Raw genomic sequence first — 23,531 nt, 5'->3', positions numbered from 1 at the left:
ATGTGAATCATACATATTTCATTTAGTGCTCCTGTGCTGTTTGCGATAACTTCACCTCCTAAACCATCTGACACGTTTTAACCAAGGATTTAACATAGTTGCTGTATGTGTGGTGTTGAGTGTTTGATGTAAATATTTCACTAAATAAAAAACACTATCACAGAGGAGACAGAGGCAGGCAGAACAGTATCATGCACTGGGACTGACGGGGCCGGCTTTAAGCCTTGGTCTAACTAAACATATCTTTGAAGAGTTTGCTGAGAGGAGTCCCATCCAGCATTTTCTTTGATGACGTCATTGCTGTCTCATCAATAGTGTAGCTGTACTGATGGTTCAGGTCGTGTTCAAACAGATCAGAAATAGTTTCAGATCTTCCCAGACATGCAGCGAGGTGGACGGTAGCTTTATAACGTGAGAAAAGAAGGACCAGTGAAAGAGCCAGCGTGATCACATAGAACGGGACCTCAAAGTCGTCACTCACTCCTGGGAGAATGAACGGGATGAGGATGCGGTTCTTCCCAGGTGGTCCATATTGATCTTGTAAAAACTCAAAGCGTTTCCATGCACCGTCCTCTGGTATTCTCAGAGGTCTGACAGAGATGGTTGGTATCATCTGCTTTCTCTCTCCAGCATCTTTCATTGAGTTCCAGTGTTCTGGTAGTTCGGAGGGCTCATGGCCTTTATCTTCTACTTCACAACTTTCTCCCCCACAGAAAAAGACTCTATGCACGGGCTTCAAGCGTCCTGTAGCAATACCATACGCCGGATCAGCATGGAGAACACAGTTCCATGGAGAATACAGGACTACGTCTTGGATTGTGGGCAGAGGGAGCAGACAGCTGGCTGGGATCGGAGGATTTTTAATCTCTCCATGCGCCACAAAGATGATGTCGATATTCTCTTGGTCAATCTTCTCTTTCTCCTCCTCAATCTTGCCTTTCAAGAATTGAAACATGGTGACGAGATCAAAGAAGGCCTCAGACTTTTCATTTTCTTCCAGCCATGCCTTGACAGCTTCATCTTTGCACTCTTTTTTGGCAAACTTGATCAGTGTCTTTTTCTGCTCTGGGCTTCTTTCTTTGCTTTCAATGGAGTTCTTCACTTCTGCTAACTCCTTTAACATGCGCCTGCAGGGTGAACATGTAAAAAAAAAAGCACATCAGTTTTATGCCCAAGCAGCTGTTTCTGTGTCAGAGTATTTAGACAACATTTTCTCCTGAGGGAAGCTTTTCCCTTTTCTATGTTTTTGTTCAGTTACTACTTTCATGTGAAAATGCAACATCAGCTGAGTTTTTTTAAACTTACTTAATTGCATCGAGTTCCTCCTTTATCTTCACAGCATGAGTCTTCATTTCTTTGGCCCTTTTTCTTAGACTCTTGCTTTTTTCGGTCTCACAGTTGTTCAGAGTTGCACAGGTGTAAATCAGCTCAGCACCTGAGAACACAAGTCCAAATGCTCCTTGTGAGATCTGAAATTAGAAAACAGAAGAAATATTTATAACTTATCTTTTACACCTCATAGGTGTTTATTTAATACCAAAAAAATGCAATTAAAAAAATATACTTACACGTTTAAGTGCTTTACTTGAAGCTTTTGATCCAAATCCTTTCGCAGCTTGTTTTGATACTGCGAATGCTGAAGTCTCCAAAGCCATATAGCCAGCTTTTTTTATAGCTCGTTTTTTTATCATTGTCACAACCAGCTGACTAATCAGCAAGCAAGTACGTATGCTAACTAAAAAAAAAACTGTGCATAAACCTGACCTTTGTTTTGAACATTTAATGCCCGTGTTGGATACCTTAGTATCTAAAATCAGTCCGTGGCGTTTTGCCACGGCTTCCAGGATTCGGCCTGTAACATATTCGTCTTGAGCATCTTCAGGGACACCAGCTTCTTTTCCTTCATCTGCCAGTGACTCAGTGAGTGTCTGGATTTCCTCAGTGAGATTATCAATCTTCTCATCAATCTTTTTTTCTTTTTTATCTATTTTTGGGTTAATTCCATCAACAACTTCTGAACCCATATTGATGCTCAAACCAAGCCATGAAACTGCTTTGCCTCCCAGAGCCAATACAGGGACTGCTGTCCCTCCTGTGCACAATCCTGCTGTTAACAGTGCAGCAGAGCCGACAGCTGACACAACACTTCCAGCAACTTGACTTACATTAACAGACTTTCTTTGTTTCTCAAGCGCAGCAGCTAACTCATTCAACTCATCTGCAGAGCGCTCCTCCAGATCTGCTAAAGAGAAGATTTTTTCAAGAAGTTTGTCAGCAGGATCCATGATGTGGTCTTCAGTGAGAGGTCAGGAGGTCTAAAGGACAGACGGAGAGAGTTAGCTCAGGCAAAGCGGTGTCTCATCAAAAGTTTTCAATCATTTTCCACTCACTGCTGTGTGGCCTTTATCTGTGCAACTTCTCTTTTAATCCTCTGGGTTTGAAAATGTTGTGTCAATTGGTAAATGTTTAGTGCACATGATGTAGAAGCAGTTTAAAAGAAGAAGGAAACACAAAAAAAAAAACGATTTTTTTTGTGAGAAAAAAAACTAACTGTCTGAAGGCACAGCTCACTCAGTGTTGGAAAATTTTAGATTGAGCAAAAACTCGAGGAGACACGGTACTCTGAAGCACACTTGCCAACCCTCCCGATTTTCCCGGGAGAGTCCCGAATTTTAGTGCCCCTCCCAAATTCTCCCGGGCCCACAATTCTCACGGATTTCTCCCAATTTCCACCCGGACAACAATATTGCGACACCATTGCATAGATTGATGGTTAATCTATGCAATGTATGCCTTTTTTGTTTGTATTTTTATTTATTGAGCATACATTGCATAGATTAACCATTATTTTATTTAAACATTGTGACAGACTACGGCCAGGGTAATTATGGCGCCGGAACATCCGCTCAGTAGTTATAATTGGTTTAGCAATTAGCAGCACACAACAACCTTTCACTATATCCTTGGTAAATAAGTAGTAAATCAACATCGTTAAAGGGGGTAACAATGAAGAATATTCTGCTTTAAACCTTTTCTATTCCAACCAAAACCTCCAGAAACAATAAAACAGTGTCAACTGATGTGAAATTAGTGGTTTCAGTTCAGTTACATTTTAAACACACCAAACTAAATAAACTATGAAGATCATCTTTTCTCTTACCTGCTTTGTAGCTAGTCAGAATGAACTGGTGAGGAAATCTCGATGTCTGAGCCTCAGCTTTGCCTTTTTGTTAGCATTTAAAGGGTGGAAATGAGTGTTGGGCTTATGATGGTGCACCTCCAAAAGAGAAAGTAAAACTTAAACAGCCCATCCAGCTGTGATCAGCTGACGCATTATCACCTATTAACCAGTTGGTTGGATCCCTCCCCCACAAAATAAGCCCATGTACTTCAGTCCTTTGACCTTCTTAGTACATAGGCTAATATTCGTGGCCTTTTTCACATATTATTATTATTATTATTATTATTATTATTATTATTATTAAAATTTAAATTTAAAAAAGTGCGTCGCTTTGGAGGAAAGGATGTCTCGTCTGTCTCAGAACAAATGTTTCCGTTCATTTTAACCAAGGCTATCGCAAAGTTGCTGTTGATTAGTTGATTTTCGTTCCTATATTCGACGCAAGTGGAGGGCGCGAGGATGAGATCAAATGTGAAAATGTGTTGAAAAGATACAACAGTACTCTTATCAGACCTTAAGATAAAAAGCAGCGTTGATTTCTGGTAAACTACATCAATTATAACCAAAACTGTCTCAGGGCGCAGACACGGTTTATAGTCTCTCTTTTTAATGTTTGTTACCGTGGCTCAATGTGTCCATGTATGTAGCTTTCTGGTACTTTCCTATCTTCATGGTCTATGTTCTCGTGAAATTTAAGGCCTAGTTTCGAATTGTTCAGCTCACAAAAAGATCTGACTTGTTATTCTTTTTCCACCTCCTTAAGTTCCCTGTAGGAGCGGTTTTAGGTGAGCTCATACTCTACTGCCCCTAAATGGTCAAAGTGAGCATTACACCATAGGGTCTTCTTAGCGCCTTCACATGAAGAAAAACTGTTGTTTATTGTGTGTCCTGTTTGGAAGCACACAGATCACTTTACTGGTATATATCTATTCATCATGCAGTTATCATTTAGCGCATGATTGGATGATGATTGTGAACTCTAAATCTTGACATAACCTCATTCATGAGATTTCCAGAACAATGAAAATCAGCTGTTTACAAGATTTTAGGGTCAGGTTTACAGGAAAATGGACTCTTCTCTCAATCTGTGATTCCCTAAATGAGGAAAAGGAAGTAAGATAAACTAACAGGTGAAGCATCCAGTCAGTTATACTACAATTCTATCCATGTTATTGGACTATAAGTATTTTATTGGATTATTTATCAGACAAGTTAAAACATATTGATCCTGTTACATTGATTGTGTGATGGTTGTTCTTAGAATTTTGTGCCAATATAATTTACATCAAATTCATATAATTTTAAATCCCAGCTTTATGATCCACTCAGGACCTCCTATAGTAACTATTTATAGGACCATCCTTTCATCTTTACCAAATTCCAGTGATTGGAAGTTTCAGAGAGGGCTGAGTCTCCACAGCTTCCAGTCAGTGTGAAGAGATCCATGAAGGCTATTCACGTGTCTCCTCTTTCCTCTGAGAAGCCTTTAGAGAAGCTCTACAAATGGCTGATGAAAAATAATCATGCATTTAATTTATCATAAGAAAAGGTAAAAACAGCTGAGTGACTTGTAAGACCATCAAGTTAATCCTGAGTGTATTAGGAAATAACACTTCAGACTGTTGTTAGTTATCCCAACCATTTATTTTGGACAGATCTTCAACCGAAGTGAGGTCTTACATAAAACGTCTGAAAAACAAAAACAAGCTCAGGAACATAAAAATATTGGATTTGAGGTTTGTTCACCTCTGGTGTTAATATTTTCCGATGATTGGAATGGCCTGGCAGCTCATTCAAGAGTTCCCGTAGTGGAAACCCCCCTCCGGATGGGAGAAAGGGAGGGAGAAAAAGAGACAGGTGGGAGAGGAAGGTGAGTGAGGGGAGGCGTGGCCGTGTGTCCAGGTTTACATGGCGAACAGGATGAGGAACGCCACCATCAGACAGAAAAGACCCATAGCCTCAGACAGGGCGAAACCCAGGATGGCGTAGGAGAAGAGCTGCTGCTTCAGAGAGGGGTTCCTGTGGGGCGGAGAACACAGAGGTGTGGGTGAAAACAGACTGCCTCTCAGATATTCTTTGTGTGCATTTTTAACTTCAGTAAGAACAACCGTGGCCTATTAATCCTAAGGTTATTGAACACTGCTGAATTGCGGGAGTCAGAGGCTGAAGAAGAGTCACTACGCTGCTGAGAAAGAGCAGCACATTACCTGGCATAGCCGATGATGAGGCTGCCGAACACTGTTCCAATTCCAGCTCCTGATCCGGCCACACCCACTGTGGCAGCACCGGCACCGATGAACTTGGCAGCGGTGTCGATGTCCCGGGAGATGGCGCTGGTCTGGAAGGAACGGGTTAGGACTGCAGACTGGCTGACTGGCAACAGAGCCTGTGAGGAGAAACAGGGAGGATGAAGAGAAGATTTTACTGTTGCATCAAAAGAGAGGTGAGATAATTTAATAGACCTGAGAGTTTGATGTTAATGCACAAGATCATATATAAATTCTTTTTATTTATGCATAGAAATGGATTTTCAAACATAGTGATGTTCTGCTTTGTTGTGGTCTAGATCAGGGGTTCTTTAACTTTTCAGCCCATGACCCCATAAATAGCAAAATGCTGGGAAAATGGTGACCACCTGCTGTGAGAAAACACCAACAGGCCAATTCAAAAAAAAGACACAATGGATCTGAAATACTTGATTTGGCTTATGGGTGGAAAAAAAATAAAAAATAAATAAAAATCTTAAAAAAAGCTTCAGACTACATATGCGTCTGCACCGACACAGCTGTCATCTCTGGGGTTTGTAGCAATAATAATGTGTTGCATCTCTGGCCTGTCTCCTCTTATCATGTGCCGTTCTCAATTTCTCAACTCTCTACACCAGTATGAAGCAAAGAGCTGAAATTAGTGCTCAGTTGTTCTGAAGCCAAAGGCCAAAATGAAAAACCCTCATTCAACATGTCAGAAAGCCTGCAGGGCATGTCTTCACACACAGGGCCCAAGGAGAGGGATTTTATCTTTGAAGGGGTGCTTAACAGTCTGCATTCTTTTTGCTCCCAGACAGGATATTTGCTTGATTCCAGGTTTTTGTGACAAGTGAGGAAAAACTTTTTAAAGTCAGCTAGAAGCAGGGTGGAAGGAGGAAGGACGGACCTGCTGCTCCACTGTGACTTCAGGTCTGTTGAAGAGGGAGACTGAGACTGGCCGGGCGAGGACTCTGGACCCCCCACGCAGCTGCAAACGGACAAAAATAAAGTCAGGAAAAGATTCACATTTTCAGACAATTTTAAAAGAAGTCAACCATTTCAAATATGCAGCTTTTTTATTAGAGTGAGAGACAAAAAAAAAACATATCTGGATTTTTTGTTCAATGATTTAAAATAGTTTTTTTGTAAAAAAAAAAAAAAAAAAAAAGATTTTTTTTTCTTTCAAATTTAAGTCCTGCATTTAATCTTTGTCTACCCTGGATTTACATCAAATGAGATGTCAGATCCTAAAATGAATCTAATAAATCCTAAAATCTGACTGACACATGATCATGAGAAAAGCACCATCCCAGCCCTACTTTTAATCGAGTTTCTCTTTTTATACTTAAACTGAATAAAAAAAAGAGAGGGATTAAGAGGAGTCAGATGAAAGATGTGGGTTGTCTCATTAAACAATTTCTACTATAAGTCAATTAAAAGCTATTTAAAAGTGATCACTTAAGTTTTAAATTTAGTGTATCCATTCCAAAGAGCAAACAAAGTGTATTAAGGGATGTTTGTTATCACAGAAAATGCAGCAGCAAATAAAGGTCAGCTGACGATGGAGGAACTTTAACGTCCATCAAAGCACAAATCTGTTGAACATCTATATACATGAACTGAAATTAAAGCTTTTTGAAACGTGTGATCTCAGTATTGTGATTGATGAAATTATTAAATTCAAAACATTTTAAGACAGGTTGTTGCTGCTACAAGAAAAAAAATACACTAATTGCAAAACATGAGAAAGATTGCCAATTTGCAAACTTTCAGTGTAGCATTTTCCTGCATGGCAACACTCTGAGCCCAACTGAATTCTTACAAAAACTGTCAGACGTAAATATGGGACGATGTCCTCCACAGCACCTCTGACTGAGATGCCCCACATGCTGCAGGTCGGCTGACATGCAGCTCTGAAACAAGAGGCAAGGGTCAAATGTAGCTGTCATTCAGAACATCTGCGTCCTTGAAGACACAAAAAGGGGGTGCCTCAGAGCTGACTGAATGCAGGGATCCTCTGGCACTGAGTCAATGACATTTATCATCCAATTGTGTGCACACAAAACAGTTCTCCTGAAGTTTGAAAGCTTATTTTTTGTGTATTGTGCTGTTCTTGTTTTTGCTGCAGATAATGCATCTGACGGTCAATAAAGATTAATCTTTAACACCTTTAATAGTTATATTTAAATATGCATATAGAATTATTGTAAAGCCTTAAAAATCAACTTACCACAGCAGGAGAAGTGACAAACTTGGCGCAGGCATACATGGCTGGAGCTGTGGAGAGAGGATGCATTTACAGTTTGAACTTGTGGTTTAAAAAAGATCAGGTTAAAGGCTAGGGAAGAACTGAGTTGCATATCAAACTACTATTGTTTTTAGGAGGGTAGACAGCTCATCATAATGTCAGAATGAGAGGAACGATTATACTAAAACGACAGAGTAGTTCTCCATCTTTTCAGGGAACTCAATGAATGCTGCTGGCAACAGTTTGGTCCACATTGTCCAGCAGCTTTTGACAGCTTTGCTGCACAGGGAAGTTACCTCAGCTCCATTGTTCAGTGCCAAAGTGCACACACTCATGTAAGACAACTTCCAGAGGATTAGAGTCCTCCAGGTAAAATAAGTCACCCTGAGGCTAAATGAACTCTGCTCACAGAGTCTGCCGATTAATAAAGGTGAGGTTTGGAGAGAGATCCTGGTTTGTTGCTACTGGCAGGTTCAGCTAAGAGGCTAATCCAATTGCAGACACTACTTCAGGGATCAAGTCCAGATAAACATCCACACAGACACACTGAGCAGCTTTGATGCTTCCACATTCAGACTGCATAAGTTAGAACAGTGAAGATACTGGAGCCACTGATTTATCCATGTGCAGTCACACATGCACGATTAGCATATTTTATCCCGTTTGTCTCCACAGCTTTCACTCCTGACATCTCATACTGATGTTTTGTCTGGCAACATTTTGGTGCCCAAAGTTGCAACACAGCTCAAGCAATTGATGTTAATACAAGCAATACCTCTGTCACAGCAAAAAGCCAATCATTGCTGAGGACTTAGGGGTGGCCAATCAAATACCAAGGGGGCCCATGACACCCTTCTGGACACACTCCTGCCTGGAATATTTAATTTACGTGTTCTGTAACAAGAGTCGTCATATAATCCTCGCAGAACCAGCAGACAGATTAGTTTTTGTAATAAGTGGTTTCATTAAAGACTCGTGTGTCTGTCCTCAGAGAAGCTAGGTTGCTAAGCTAACCAGGCTGCAGACCTGAAGGTCAAAAATAAGCAACAGACGGTCACTCTGGGCCAGGACAGTAAGCACGGAGCACTGCCTGCAGAGATACACCTGCGGAGGTAGAAAAGCACCGCTCGATGTGACATCACGGGTGTCTGACAGGTGTGTCCTTGTAGCGGGGACTGACTCCGAGCTCAGTAGGCCTCAGGCTGTCAGACATTTTACATCTAGGTGTCTGTCAGCGCTGCTCGGCCGCACTGTGTCCGCTGAGTGATCTGCTGCAGGGAATCCACCACAGAGGGTGTCCGCTTATCACACCACTGCTGCTCGGTTACCTGTCACACAGGTCAACCACGAGGACACACATGAAAGGGCTCGGAGGTCTTTACAAGGATTCAAGTCATTGAATGGCCGACCTAGCGCTCTGGCTAGCTGATGTTAGCAATGACAGTTAGCCCAAGAGTTCGTACTGCATACTCGCACATTTAACTTTCAATAATAGAAGCACCCACTGAAAACTCAGATTAACGTTGCAGTATGTGCAGTGTGAGAGCTGAGTAGTGAGAGTTTACCGGTTTGTGAGGCTTTCGGAGGGTCCGGGATTAGCTGCTCTCGCACACAGCGGCAGTCAATGAATGTAGGAAAGGGGAGTTAGTCACCTTGTCATTTATAACATCAGCGCCTACGTCCTAAAATCTGATTGGTCAGTCACATCCCTCTTAGAGTCATCACTAACCCGTCATCACGTTACTCCCGCCCTTAGCGCCTATCATAAAGACGTTTATTGAATACTCCATTTATGATTGGCTACAATATTTGTCAGGGCGGGACTAAGGTAACTTTCATTAATTTGATTGGTCATTGGTGCCGGGAGTTGTGAGTTTACAGGAAACGACCTTTCAGAGCATATCCAGTGTCCTATGATCCAACTGGTCATTGAATGGGAAGTCCCACCTTCATATAATACAAGTTTGAATAGATCCAGATTCAAACCTTTAATTGGAATAAAATAACAAGAACTGCTGTAAGAAATTAAAATTTAAATAAAGCAGACCAAGAAAAAATAACATCATTAAGAGAGAAAAGGCACAAATATCAATGCAGGAATCCACATGAGGAGCCTTTTAACAAGCTGGGAAACAATTTGAAATCTTAATGCAATAAATTTTAAAAATGAGACAAAGTATGAGACAAAATAAGATATACAATTTCTGTCCTTTTTAAAGCCTGCACTATCAAACACATACAAATACAATAACGGAAAAAAAATGTTTCAATGGGACCAGGATATTTCTGTCATTTAGCTACTGATTTATTTATTTATTTCACATTACATGGTGCGTTGGATTTTTTTTCCTCAAATTTTTGGTTTTGTGTGCACAATGGACAGGGTGATTCTGTCTTACACCACTGTACAGCCTCAAAGCCAAAATACCCTCTCCAGCGCTGCCATCTTGCAGCCATAGTCTGCACAATAGAGGATCTGTGTAAAGACTGGTAACAAAAGAAGTATAATTTCTTTCTTTTATAAGACTAATCTCTTCTTTACTCCCCATTGACTGCTCTTACAATTCCACTGTCATCACTGTGAAATAAGAAGTATAACACTGTTTTATCATCTAAATAACTAATTAAACAGAAATCAATAAAAAAAGAGGACTTGAATACAATGCAGCCACATAATATCTGCGTATCAGCGTAGCAGAGGAATTTGTTGATCGTTTTGATGAGATCGATTTAATTTCTAAAGTTTGACCTCTCCCCCTTAAAGGGCAAATCCGTTTTTTTGACACCTGGACTTTATTTATAGGTGTGTGCATGCTCATATACTCACTCAGACAAATATTGTGCAGCTCTGAGTCCTTCAGAAGTTATTTAGATCCAACCGATTTTAGCCGCACTTAGCAGGGGCCACGGCAAGGGAGCTTCAGCGCGGGACATAATCTCTGCAAAATCGCTCATTTCGTCAATATTTTTTCATCCATCGCTATCCATCGTTATCACAAACACACTCCTCCTCTGTTGCCATAGGCAAACACTGTCCACAAGCGCACCACCAGTTCGCATTGAGTCGTGGACGTGCTCCTGTTTGTTGTTCTCGAGCCAGCTCTTCGTCTCCCTCCCTGCATCCTTCTTTCATGGAGCTCCTCGTCCGTGTACTCAGGCTCAAACTGGCAAGGACAACCGTCAAACTCGAAGTCGTAGTCTGAGGACAGTAGACGAGCTGATTTTACAATAACACACACACACACACACACACACACACACACACACACACACACACACACACACACACACACACACACACACACACACACACACGATGACAAAATATAGCCGAAATGAGCGATTTTGCTGAGATTATGTCCCGCTCTGAAGCTCCCTTGCCGTGGCCCCCGCTAAGTGCGGCTAAAATTGGTTGGATCTAATTAACTTCTGAAGGACTCAGAGCTGCACAATATTTGTCTGAGTGAGTATATGAGCATGCACACACCTATAAATAAAGTCCAGGTGTCAAAAAAACGGAGTTGCCCTTTAAGAATGAAAGGGGAGACAGAGTTTTTGACCAACACTGCAGCCAGTCACTAGGGGGGGCAGTTTTTGTGGCAACCTCATTCCAAGCCGAGCAAATTGACACATACAGTACACTTATGCATGCATGCATGTATGTATGTATGCAGTTTCTAAAGTTTCTGCTGCCAGCCTCAAGTGGACACTGAAGGAACTGTAGTCTTTTCCAGTTCCACATCAGCTTTACTTCCCATCGCTGACATTTTTTAAATTTTCTTTACATCTGTGTCACTTCATGTCTCAATCAGCAATAAGAAAACAGTATCATCCACTTAATGTTAAAAAACACAACAATGAGGTCAGGCAAATGAAGGCCAAGCTCACAGGGGGTTAAGAGGAAGGGGGCGGTCAGTAATAAACCTCAAAACGGTGGACTTTCTAAATATAGTATATGAGCAGATATGGTGGGTCATCTTCAGACAGGAGCCTGAAATAATAGTAATAAGTGTTTATATTGAACTGTTGGGAGTTTTTCTTGACCCTTTATAATACAAGATTAATTTTTTTATTGGAAGCTGCTAAATTCCTCACACCCTCAGAATTTTTGTTGTTTGTTGTTTTTTTTTGTTGTTTCCCGTGTACCACTAATCACCAAGCACTGTGACCTTTGACCTCTTCACCTTCTACTGTACTCCAAACCAGTTTCTGCATTTTACTCCACCAGTGCACCCATTTCAGCTTCCTGGAGATGGAAACGTCAGCTAAATTTTAGAATATAAATAATTCAATGCCATTTACTGCCACGGCTGAACAAGAGAGGCAAGCTGTCAGCTGATTTACAGTCTCGATGCTGACAGCTGATTGGTTGATCTCAGACGAAGGCCTTGCTTATAAATATTCATTATTACTTGTAAAAGAGTAATAGATTCCTCTATAGGGACTGGGGGAGAGGGAGGGGGGACAGAGAGGGGAAGGTGAGTTGCAGAGCTCATGCATTTACTCTTTAAAGCAGCAGAGGGCGCCAGCAGATAACTTTGGAATGACCTTTTCAACACATTATTCTTTCTTTCTTATAATAATGTATTAACAAAGATACAACAATCCAAAATAATTACTAATGAGATAAAACAAGTGGGGCTAAATGATAATGGAGTGCAAAAATGAGAAGCTGTTTGAAAATGTACTTTGGAGATCTGATCAGACGGAGTACCCAGCCTGTTTCTGCACGCTGTGGCCTCCAACATTGAACAGACATTCGATTGTCTTGTGGGGCTATCAGAGCAACAGACCTTTAAGTGAAAGAGTGTGGACTACAACTCCCACCACAATAATACTCATCACTCACTTTTCTTATCTTGATATTTTAGAAAATGATTGAAATGCTGGAGGGATGTTCAATACTGTAAGATCCTCGCCCGCTGGTCTGAGGTAAAGGATATTGTAAAAATGATCCTTGGAAATAAAGCTTTTGTGTCTGCCAAAGGAGGGCTGTGACAAAACATTGATGTAATGACCTACATAACTTCATCCTACAATCACAGACCCACAGAAAGGGGCCTGTAAGACACAACACCAACAAACTGTCGACACAGTCAGTGCAGAAGATAAACACCACACTGGTTTATGTTTGCACCAACATTGCAGAAAACACATCCAAAAAACACAGAAAGTTCAGTACTTTTTCTGTTTCCCTGCAGCAGACAGATCGAACTCTTTGGCATCCAGACATCTCCAGGCATCACACACACACTCACACACACACACACTGCAAACACACACACACACTGAGAGAGACGGCCATCTTCATTAGTGCTGAGTGCCAATGTGGCCTCAGGATTTATTGTCAGGAAGAGGGGAAGCAGACATGTACACACACACACAGACACACACACACCTCTTCAAAATTCCACTCCACAATAGCCGAGTAATAATGACCAACCTCAGCGGGATCAATAGACAGATGAGCCTGGTAAACACACACACATGCACGCACACACATACACTCAAACATACACTTTTGCATCTTCTCCATGCAGGTCTGCCCACAGCTCAGGAAGATGGATAGCTGCATTCACCCTGCAATTAATGATGATAGGTGTGTGTGTGTGTGTGTGTGTGTGTGTGTGTGTGTGTGTGTGTGTGTGTGTGTGTGTGTGTGTGTGTGTGTGTGTGTGTGTGTTTGAAAGCATAATGGAAACATGGTGGAATATTATTTCGCCCTCCCTCACATCCATCAATCAATTTTTCTAAACTGCTTCTCCACTTTATGATGACAGAGATCTGGAGCGTATCCCAGCATGCATTGGATAAAAGGTGTGTTGTTTTCATTGACTGAATAAATAAGAGCCACACAATTTGTGATGTCACTCATTGGTGTTTTCACCGCTCCTCTTGGAGCCTTGTTTGCCATTTTTAATAAAACATTTTTTGCAGCCTTAAGTGAGCATGTTTGATAAAGAAGTTTCATTATCACAAACTTATTTCTGAGTTCAGACATGAGGCTGAACTTTGGAGACTGCCTCAGGTGGACACTTGAGGGACTGCAGAATTTGGAACTTCTTTTTCAGCGTAATTTTTTCTTCTTTTTTAAAAATTTGCTGGACATTGGTGCTTAATATAAACACATTAGCACTGCCATTGGTGTGTACATGTGTGCGTGTGTGTGTGTATGTGTGCATGTGCGCGGTGGCTGTGAGGGAGTTTTACAAGCAATCTCTCGACTGCTTTGTGTGGTGCACACCTACTTTTACTACCCTACCACAGTGTAAGGAAGAACACACACACACACACACACACACACACACAGAACCAATAAGCTCCATGTGAATGAAATAGGCTGCCTGGTTTGGTATTGAGTTCTCCCTGGCCCAGTTTATGAGGAAGCTGCCTTGGAGGGGAGGTGTGTGTGTGTGCGTGTATGTTTTAGGAGCTGGAGGGGGGGTCAGACATTAGTTTAATTGTAGTCGGGGTCTAAAGCGAAATTCAAGCCTAAAAGCATCCATGCAGGGCTCCGACTCTTAGCCACACCTCCAGAGAAACAGACTTCACCCATCAGCTGCATGAGAGGTGATGCTGTCTGTTTGTATGTTGCCGTTTCAATAAATCATTTGTGAGTAAGCATCCTGAATACAGATATGAACTGAGCAAAGTCAAATGTAATTATTTAGTTTTCCTTAGATGCTAAGAGTCACCAAGGCTGCAAACTCTGCTTCTCCCTGTTTAGTGCATCAATCCTTTTCATTCTGCAGGCGACTTATCTCTGGAGCAGCTTTGTGAGGTTAAATAAACGCGTGAGGTCAGTAACAGACTAGCATGTGTGAGTGTGTGAATCAACATTCCTTCATGTGGCTTTGTGGTTTTCATTCTTCTCTATCATCAGCTTCACTAATCTCCCAATAAAGATTCTGTTCTGCCTTACGTGACCGTCACTGCTCACAGTGATTAGCATCAAAACACGGCCGCATTCCAAACCAACGGGAGCACGGTGCAACAGCATTCTGAGACATTTTGTTTTTGGATGCAAATATGAGAATTAAGTTAATACCTGAAAAAGTGGACAGTTAGCAAGATCTGGTTCACCTGCTCAGTGTGCAGTTACCGTGATGCAGTAGCAGCTATCTATACACAGGTGGCAGCACACAACGATATTACTCTGCAGAGTAAAATGGGTGTTGGTTAGATGACAGGTTTGTTACCAGGAGAGAAAGAGCTTACTTTAAAGTGTTCCCTTTACTGGTTAAAATTCTGTGAAGATGCCTTGTATAGCTTGTGTGAAAATGCTGCCAGTAAATAACTTAAATTCCTTTCACAATAACTATTTGTATTTTATATTTACAGTATGAGTAAGTTGCTTGAAGCAGTTTTGCCAGTACTTAGCTGTAACTTTAACATTAAAAAGTTTTACAAAGTGATCGACGGAAATTTTACTTTGTTTACACCAGCATGTTGGGCCCTGTATTCTCAATTCTTATGATATTGTAAATGGTCTTTTCTTACCAGCAGGAGGATTGGTCGATGTTGTAAAGCAACAGTATGCTCCAAGATTTTTTTTTTTTCTCACCTGAAAACAAAATGATAGCATCCACAAACAAAGCAGCAACTAGCTAAGAAGTCCCTCCCACTCTGCTCTAAAAGCAACATGTAAGTGTATTTCTGCTGTCCGCCTTGACAATATTTTATAGTTCTAACGATTTATCCAGCAAAATCAGAGTGACAACACTGATACACTTTTCAAAGACGGACCCTGCAGTTTTATGGCAGCCATAGTTGGAGTATGAACAAATAATATATGAATAATAAAAGTGTGTGTTCATTGTGAGTACTTTAACAAGTCAACAGTTATGCTTCATTGACAAATCAATAAGAGCTTAACAGAATCAAAGCAGAGCTGTAACTGAGGCACATGACCTCCTCTGAGAAAGATGATTTGTTTCCTCAAGACTTGCTTCTCCATCAGTGCTGTGAATGCAGTTCAGACAGTGTGGCCAAAATCAGTGTGACAGTGTGTAAGAGAAATACACATCCCTCAGTAAAATAAAAGTACGTTATAAAAAAATAAATCAGGTGAAAGTAGAAGATTTGTTACATTTTCTCCTGAAGTAAAGTCTGTGAAGCTATCCCCACAGTACAGCTCACCTCACATCTCAGACCAGCAGGTGTGCCTTTAAACCTCAGACCTCAAACTCACCTGGACAGGTGTTCAGCATGCCAGCCACCGCTCTGCAGGCTGCAACCCGGAGCAGCTCTGTGCAGGCTGAGTGTAATGATGTAGGACAACAAACAGAAGGGTTAATTACAGGTGAGTGTGTCTGAATGCAGCTTCACGGCGGGACACGCGGAGGATACCGCTCAGATAATAATGTGGTTTAATCATGTGAGGGTATAAGTACAGGGGGGAGGCAGACTGGGCTGTCTGAACGGGCTCAGGTGGGATGTAGAGAGGTAGGGACTGAATAAGGGGCTTTAATGTGACATAATTTGCTGTCTGTCTGGTGACTGTATTGGAGGTCCTCAGCTCCAGCGAGTCACAAGAAAAACCTGCCCTGTTTGTCTCATGAAGTTCAGGAGAAGTGAGACAGATTACAAGAACCTCTCCTCTTTGAATTTGTTCCAAGTGTTTTTTGAAATAGAAAACAAACAGTCTGTCATTTTATCTTTGTGGTACAAACATTCAGTCATGTAACATTTAACCTTGTGCTCATTCAGTATTCAGTGACGCATAAACTAGCTGAGCAAATCATTTTCCTTTTTGGTTTAATGAGCCTGTTGTGAAGTCACACCAGTTTTAACAAGTGACCACAACCCAAAAAGGATTTCCAAAGTCACTGATCCAAACCGGTCACGGGGAAAAGTGCTGACAAACAAACAAACACCGACAGATGTAGGAGGGTTAGAGCTTTGTTCCCCACAGTGGCCATATTTTACAAGCTAGAGTGACACTTTACACAAACATTGAAGTCCAGATGGTGCGATGGGGGGAAGCTAAAATAAATGGATCAAATGAAAAAAAGACAAACCAGCGATATCAAAAGCTGAGGAACAAAGGTCATCTTTAATATCACATTGACTCAGTGTTTCAGAGAAATGTTTTGTTGATGATAAACAGAAAATGAATGAAAAAATTGCAATGTAAAGGGCAAAAAACTGTAGTACCACTTGTGTCCACAAAAAGTGGACTATAAATGAGTCATTCCACATAGAGCCCTATGTTAAAATGTTCAACTTTACCATTTTGGTTTCTACTGCTTATTGGGCTTAAAGAGGGGGTATTGTGCTCTTTTTTGGGCTGCATACTGTCCCTTTGGGGCCCCCGTAGTAGCTCATAATGATTGACAGTAAATAAAAATCCCTGTTTTCTCACAGCGGTGTTTTAAGACTCTTATTTTAGCATCCGTCTAGAATGTGTCATTTTAGCTGCTGCCCTTTGCAGACCAGATGTGCATTTTTATGTAAATATTTTGCAAGTTTTTTTTTTTTTTTTTTAACCTACTGTTTTTCAGTGCAAGCTTTCACACCAGCAACGTTCTTTCGCTGAGCAAAATTGTGGCTTAAATTTTACAGACTGGGGTTTTTCCAAAGTTTTGCTTGCAATGAGTACACATCTGACCAATCAAAACGCTCATTGTTGACAAGTCACATACCAAAACATTCAACATTGATTGTGTCCCAGCACCTAGTTCTTTATGACAAAAGACATAAAAACTACAAAGAAATTATTTAAAGGAGAATAGCTGCGGAGATTGAATATGACACCTCCAAATATTTTGCAATTTTGTGCCATTTATTTGGGGCGCTGTTGGTGTGCAAAGGCTTTAAGGCTCCCCACTCCACAACCCATCTTTCCTCGGGGGGCAGAGCTTTGAGCAGATGCACCCTTCCAATGTCAAAAACCAGTTAGGAGATCCTCATGTGATGACCTCATCATTTCAGCAGGTCTCATGAAGATCTTGTACTATTTTTTGAATGGGCATTTTCTGGGATTTGTACACATATGAATATGTAGAGGTTTGAAAATCTGCACATTTAAAACATTGTTTACAGAATGCAGAACCTGCTCGGAATTTTTTAACCTTTTGTAGATTTTTTTGAACTAATATTGGGCAAATAACCAGCAGGTATCTGTGTCTGTGCTTCACCTAGTGCACTTGTTAGCTTGTTCAGTGTTTGTTTCATGTTGATTTGTTTACAGCTGCTCATGTGTAGCAGTCAGGGTTGTTGTTGGCTTTGCAGTATGCACTCATGTCCCAAGAATTTATGAGACTCAGCGGCCAACAGACCGATCGACTTTTCTGTCCAAAACCTTTTTACAGCCTATGCATCATTTACAAGACGAGCGCCGCTACAATCTGTTAGCGTTGTTCAACAAAACAACAACTGGAAACAACAACACAGGTGTTCAAACACACATACAAACATACACACCTCTAGATTTAGAGATATTGAATACCTGTTTTTAGCTAAGCCTTACGGTCAATTTACCACCAATTTATCAGTCTCCTTCTGTTTCTTTTCAACACACATATACACACTCTGACACACACAGCAGTGTAATTTTTTAATCAGTTTATTGCTTGAGCGGAGGATTTGTGTTTTGGTTGTAAAACTCCATCAGACCACAGAGAACAGTTAATCAGTGTATCGCACTAATATGAATGGATGTTTTATTCCACTGTGGGAAGATGACGGATTTATTATAAAAGTCACATTTAAAGAAACGTTCCTCGCTCCATCTGTGGCTGGATTCAGATTGAATTGCACTTTAACATTTACTGTAAATTAAAAGAAGTCATTGTGCATTTAAGAAAATAGAAACAGGCAGAAAAAATGTTTTTGAATCTCTGAATATTGAATCAGCAGAGAGGTGCTGCTCTCTGCGTGGGTTTTATCTTTTAAGGACAAGTCAACACAAAGGCTGGTGTAGTCGCTCATTTCCACAGAGTTTTATTTGAATTTATTTTGTTTTTATTATGAGCACTCAATGCTAAAAAATCTTCTTACATGGTCAGATAATGACTGAATTCTGTGTCAGTTTAATGCGCCTTGACCTCTCGACTGAAACAGACCAGAGAACCTCACTTGCACTTGCAAATAAATGAATGTAGTAGTCATGGGTGTTACGGCAGAAACTTTTGAATGTGAAGCATCCACTTTGTGCAATTTATTTGCATGTGCAGTGTTTTCTTGTGCTTGTTTCTCAATCCACTTTCCTTTTCTTTTTTAAATCTGAAACACTTTTAACAAACATAAACACCAAAGGCACATGTGCACTACTTTTGTTGCCGTGTACTGTGAAAGAATCTCAGAAAACAAAGATGTCTGTCATGAAAAATGACAGATCGAAGCTTGTACTAAGTGTTTGGTTTGCATTAAAGTGCAGAAAAAAAGATGTCAGAATGGTAAAGTAATCTACAGCAAGTAGACGGAGGATGAGACTGAAAGATTTTTCCCACTTGGGAGTTTTTGCACAGAGTTTGAAAACAGCTAAAATTTTGTCTTTACCAGAATGAGTCTTGGGAACTCAAAGCTTTAATTTCCTGTACAGCTGCAACATTAAGAAATATTAACAACAAAGTTAGATAAACACTCAAAAACTATTAATAATCTTTACATTTCTTTTGGGAAGGAGTTCAAGTTTCCAGGCAAAAAAAAAAATCAATACATTTTGAGATATGCAGAACCAAGAATGTCATGCATGAGCAAAATGATTAGTGTGGTGTTAGTTCTTAAAGAAGTGTTTGGATGACAATGCAAAAAGGAAAGGATGATTGACAGAAGGAAGTGAGTAAACCTGGCATCTATGAGATAGGCAGATTGACTGTTTGAGCTCAAATACAGCAGACTGCACCAACAATCTGCCAGATATCGTCCTTAAGATGATGCACAAAGACTCGCTTGTTAAATGTGATGTGCTGGAAGATAAATCGAGGCTGTGGGGATTGCACAGTTTTTGGATTTTTCGTGTTAAGAATTCACAGCAGCTCAGGGTCAAAGTCCCAAAGAACGGAGGTGTGGTTTTTGCAGCGAGCAAAGCTGAGACAAAGAGGAACGCTCGTCTGAATGTTCCAAAAACTGAGCTGCACGCGTATCACGCTGTGTTGTTGTGCATTTGCTGTTTTTCTACATTCACACACTGGACACCAATATTGCACTGTTGCAGCACAGTGTAAAAGTATAAAGGCGTAGTGACTGCAGTGTTGTTTCAGCCCTGTTGTGTGCTCAGAATATAAAAGGGCCAGCGTCTCTGTGCTCCAGTGATGTTTGCACATATTAATAAACATTTAGGCCAAATGGGCCCCTTAAAGCTCCACAGCAGTGAGCTCCTCCCCACATCAGATTCATAAGACGAGAGACTCCAAATCTTTATGGGTGTTTTTGTGGTAGATTATCATCGCCAGTCCTTTGTCAACGCAGACCATCGAGTGAGCAGAGATAGTGTGTGTTCACTCTTCAGTGTTTCACTATGCGCTCCATCATGTCGGTCAAATTGATGGAGTCACATTAAACCGTTTCTTTTCAGCAGCTTGGTATTCTTGAAGTGTCACAGATTTGTGACAGAGTTCCTTTACACCATCTCCTCCCTCCGCTCCAGACCGGCAGCCTGGGTTCTGGTCTTGGTTGTGTGGTCTTGGCTCAGTCCCAGCGCCTCCCCTCTGGCTTTGAGCAGCTGCTCTGATCCCCAGTGCAGGCAGAGCGGACAGGGGCATGAAGCAGGGTGGTGCACAATGCTGCTGGAGGGGTAAGGGGCGGCTGTGGGTGGAGGCAGCCCTGCTGCTCTGTGGTGGTACTGCGAGAGGCGGAGTGCATCCAGCGTCCTCATGGGGGCACTGTAGCGAGTGTGGGCCGAGGACGTGGGCGATGAGAGAGTCAGAGGGTAGTGATGGTGCAGGGGGAGGTGTGGGAGGTGGGGTGGGAGGAAGGGGTAGGGGAGTGAGGAGGAAGGTGAGGCGCGGCCCATTAAGAGCGCCCCCAGGGGGTCGACGAGGGGGTGAGGCCACGGCAGGGAGTGTCTCTGACGTTTGTCCTTCATCCTCCGGTTCTGGAACCAGACCTGCAGAGAGGAGACGGAGCAGTTGGTCATTGAGGGAAAACTCAAACACTGAACATTTGACTCCAACATCCAACGAAAGTGTTTAAACCACCTCTTCAGGTCAGAACTTCTAGGACATCCAGAAGACTCCAGTCCTTGTAAGTTATTTATATATCAGACTTAAAAAGCTGAGGTTTCTCATCCTTGGTCATCATCTCGGCAAAGAGAGGCCAACAACTACCCTGGCCCCGCTGGAAAGGCCACACAAACGTCTGCAAGCTGTTGTTTAGCTTCCTATGACACACCTGAGGCCTAAACCTGATTGTACATTGCCAAGTTCTACTTTCATTTCTTTTTTTGTCCCCAACTGTTCGCCGTTTCATTCTGTGTCCAAACCAGAGCAGCAAAGAGACTGCGGTATTTGGCTCACTGTGTGGATGCAGCTGAACCACCAATAAGCTACTGAAAACTGTTAATCTACCGTCTGGATTACATGTGGATTAGTCTCCAGCACTATTTTTTGTCTGCTTGGCCCAAACTCCACCAGATCATAGAATCTCCCTGAAGGCTGAGCTTCTAAAACGTCAGGTGGCAGCGTTTACGAGGCCTCGCCTCACATTCCTGCTCCGCCATAAAAGAGCCTGCTGTAGTTGGCAGAAAGGTGGGCGCATTTACTGCATATTAAAGCTGCTGCACTGCGCCAGCGGGCCTCTGCGGCAAATGTTTGACGCTGCTAAAGCTGTCACTACTCAATCCAGCACACTGGCTGAGTTCAGAGAAGACAGAGGGGATGTCAGAGGTGTTGACATCCTGGTGAGTGGCGGTCTCTGATTTCTCACTTCCTGTTTGACCTGCTTGATTTGAGCTTTTTCCTGCGTGTGTCAGACATGTGAATGGTCAGAGAAGCAGGAAAATACACTGAGCGCAGTGTGTGGTAAACACCATGACTGAAGCAAAATGCCTCCCAGTTTCACAGGTGAAACTTAACACCTGTGTCTAAAGAAACACTGGTTGGTTGGTCAAGAAGAAGAGGGATGAAGAAACACAGTAAACAGAATCAACTTTTGTTTCCTTAAAGAAGTTCAAACACCTCCTCTTGAAACAGTTTCTGCTCCCATCCCTGATTAATTGATTGATTTGGTCTGACCCTCAATATAAAGCTTCACGGCCCTGCTCGCTTAACTAGCCACAGGTTTCCCCACTCTACCTTTATTGTGGTCTCCGGTAGATTGAGCGCAGTGGCCAGCTCGCAGCGCCGGGGTCTGGACACGTAGCTCTCCTTTCCGTACTCCTGCTCCAGCCGGGACAGCTGCTCGCGCGTGAACGCGGTCCGGTGCCGCCGACTGTGGTCGAGTAGGGCGCTGCGCGTGCACTGCTCCGTCTGCCGCTCTCTGTCCGGAGCGTGCACGATGGCTGAGGCTGCCACCGGAGTCTGTCTGCCCTCCGCAACTGGATGGAGGAAACAGAGGGCACGAGCTTATTCAGGCACATGGGACGAGTTGAAATAAGATTTTTTAAAAGGTTCTAACGGTCAGGAAGTTAAGTTTACTAACTTTGAGACATTTCAAAACACAAACAGGGATTTACTTTTTTAAAGAAGCATGCGAGAGAAAAGTTAGCGTGCATAGATTTCGCCAATTCATTTACCCTCAGAGCAGGATTTAAAGCAGACGCAAATAAAAAGCAAAAAAATACATTTCAATAAAAAATACAATAAAAAATAATAAAATGTAAAAAATATGTAAGCAAAAATAAAAAGTTCAACCTATAGTCAAAGTCTTCAAGTCAAAGGCATCTTTTTTACAAGTTTGATTTTTGACTTTTTATGAATATTGACATTTTGACGTCACGTCACATTACTTATAATTGGTTAAGGAGACTCTGGTGAGAAGACCTGATTAAGTTATTTATACTTTAACCGTAGGCCTACTCCTCCCCCTAAAAAAGTTTGTACAGTTTTTTTTTTTATATAAACTCATAAATGACCCAAAATGTAAAAGTGTCAATCTTCAATATCTTTATTTTCCTGTAAAGAACAAAAACTGAAACACATATTTGTTTAAAGAAAATAATTATTCATGGTTTATGAATTTGAACATTAAATGGGATTTCTTTTTGGTTTTTAAATGTTCAGGAAGGTGAACTCCGGTCCGAAAGGTGTGAATGATTTTCCAGATAAACTTTTTCCAGATACCGCAGCTGTGCTAATCATGTGAACACTCAGTATTTAGGCAGTTTAATGCAATTAAACTTGCTCTGTAATTCATCAATATGGGACACTTTTCTAAATTTAATGGACATGGAGACAACTGGGAAGAAAAATGTTTCTGTTTTACAACCCATCGACCATAAGTCAGAGTGAACCCCTGAGTTGAAGTTTGCGCAGCTTTAAAGTTTACTCACGCATCAGGCTGTTCCTGTGAGAGCTCCAAACGTAAAATCCTCCTCACTGCTCCGCTGTCTCCCTGTTCTCCAGGTGAAGTGTCCCACTCCACAGGCAGGAAGGCCGCTGCTGAAGATGCCGCAGCCGCGACACAAACTTTTCTCACTCCCTCACACACACACTCACACACACACTCACACACACACTCACACTTCGCCCAGGTCTGCTCAGACAGTCAAGGAGGAAGATGAGGTGTTTTTGTCCCGACACCCCCCACCACCTCCCCCTTATTCCTCTCCTCCTCTGCTCTGTGTCCAGGGGCTGCTCCTCTTCCCTCTCTCCGGCGCTGCAGACAGGCCGCGGTGTGCGCGTCGGCCCGGCGCGGCGCCGCGGCCCGGAGAGGTGTTAAAGGTGTTAAGGGATAAAGCCTTTGGTCTCCGTCT

At 41.9% G+C, this 23,531-nt stretch overlaps 2 protein-coding genes across 2 annotated transcripts; both read right to left on the bottom strand.

The window, feature by feature from the left end:
• Positions 1–4,803: 4,803 nt before the first annotated feature.
• Positions 4,804–9,380, bottom strand: atp5mc1 (ATP synthase membrane subunit c locus 1). Its single transcript, XM_074697496.1, has 5 exons — positions 9,241–9,380; positions 7,658–7,704; positions 6,335–6,415; positions 5,389–5,567; positions 4,804–5,200 (listed from the first exon to the last, which is right to left on the bottom strand). Exons 2-5 carry the CDS (start codon positions 7,694–7,696, stop codon positions 5,086–5,088), a joined length of 414 nt encoding a protein of 137 aa, XP_074553597.1. The 5' UTR covers positions 7,697–7,704; positions 9,241–9,380; the 3' UTR covers positions 4,804–5,085.
• Positions 9,381–19,871: 10,491 nt separating this feature from the next.
• On the bottom strand, positions 19,872–22,268 carry eve1 (even-skipped-like1). The gene is made up of 3 exons (XM_074696332.1): positions 22,259–22,268; positions 21,913–22,154; positions 19,872–20,726 (listed from the first exon to the last, which is right to left on the bottom strand). The coding sequence occupies exons 1-3, from the start codon at positions 22,266–22,268 to the stop codon at positions 20,241–20,243; spliced, it is 738 nt and encodes a 245-aa protein (XP_074552433.1). The 3' UTR covers positions 19,872–20,240.
• Positions 22,269–23,531: the final 1,263 nt, after the last annotated feature.

This window comes from Halichoeres trimaculatus, unplaced genomic scaffold (assembly GCF_033239565.1).
Source record: "Halichoeres trimaculatus isolate MK-OKI-2021-1 unplaced genomic scaffold, fHalTri1.1 fHalTri1_scaffold_20, whole genome shotgun sequence".
Lineage (NCBI taxonomy): Eukaryota > Metazoa > Chordata > Actinopteri > Labriformes > Labridae > Halichoeres > Halichoeres trimaculatus.
Note: the sequence above shows the minus strand (reverse complement) of the source record. Positions and strands in the feature narration are given on the sequence as shown.

What these genes read in the sequence shown, in the direction of transcription:
- atp5mc1 (XM_074697496.1), bottom strand. Translation starts at nt 7,696, where the DNA reads ATGTATGCCTGCGCCAAGTTTGTCACTTCTCCTGCTGTG. An exon ending in TTGTCACTTCTCCTGCTGTG is followed by an intron (nt 6,416 to 7,657) that starts GTAAGTTGATTT and finishes GTCCGTTTGCAG; the next exon opens with CTGCGTGGGGGGTCCAGAGT. An exon ending in AAGTCACAGTGGAGCAGCAG is followed by an intron (nt 5,568 to 6,334) that starts GTCCGTCCTTCC and finishes TTCTCCTCACAG; the next exon opens with GCTCTGTTGCCAGTCAGCCA.
- eve1 (XM_074696332.1), bottom strand. An exon ending in TACCGGAGACCACAATAAAG is followed by an intron (nt 20,727 to 21,912) that starts GTAGAGTGGGGA and finishes TCCTCTCTGCAG; the next exon opens with GTCTGGTTCCAGAACCGGAG.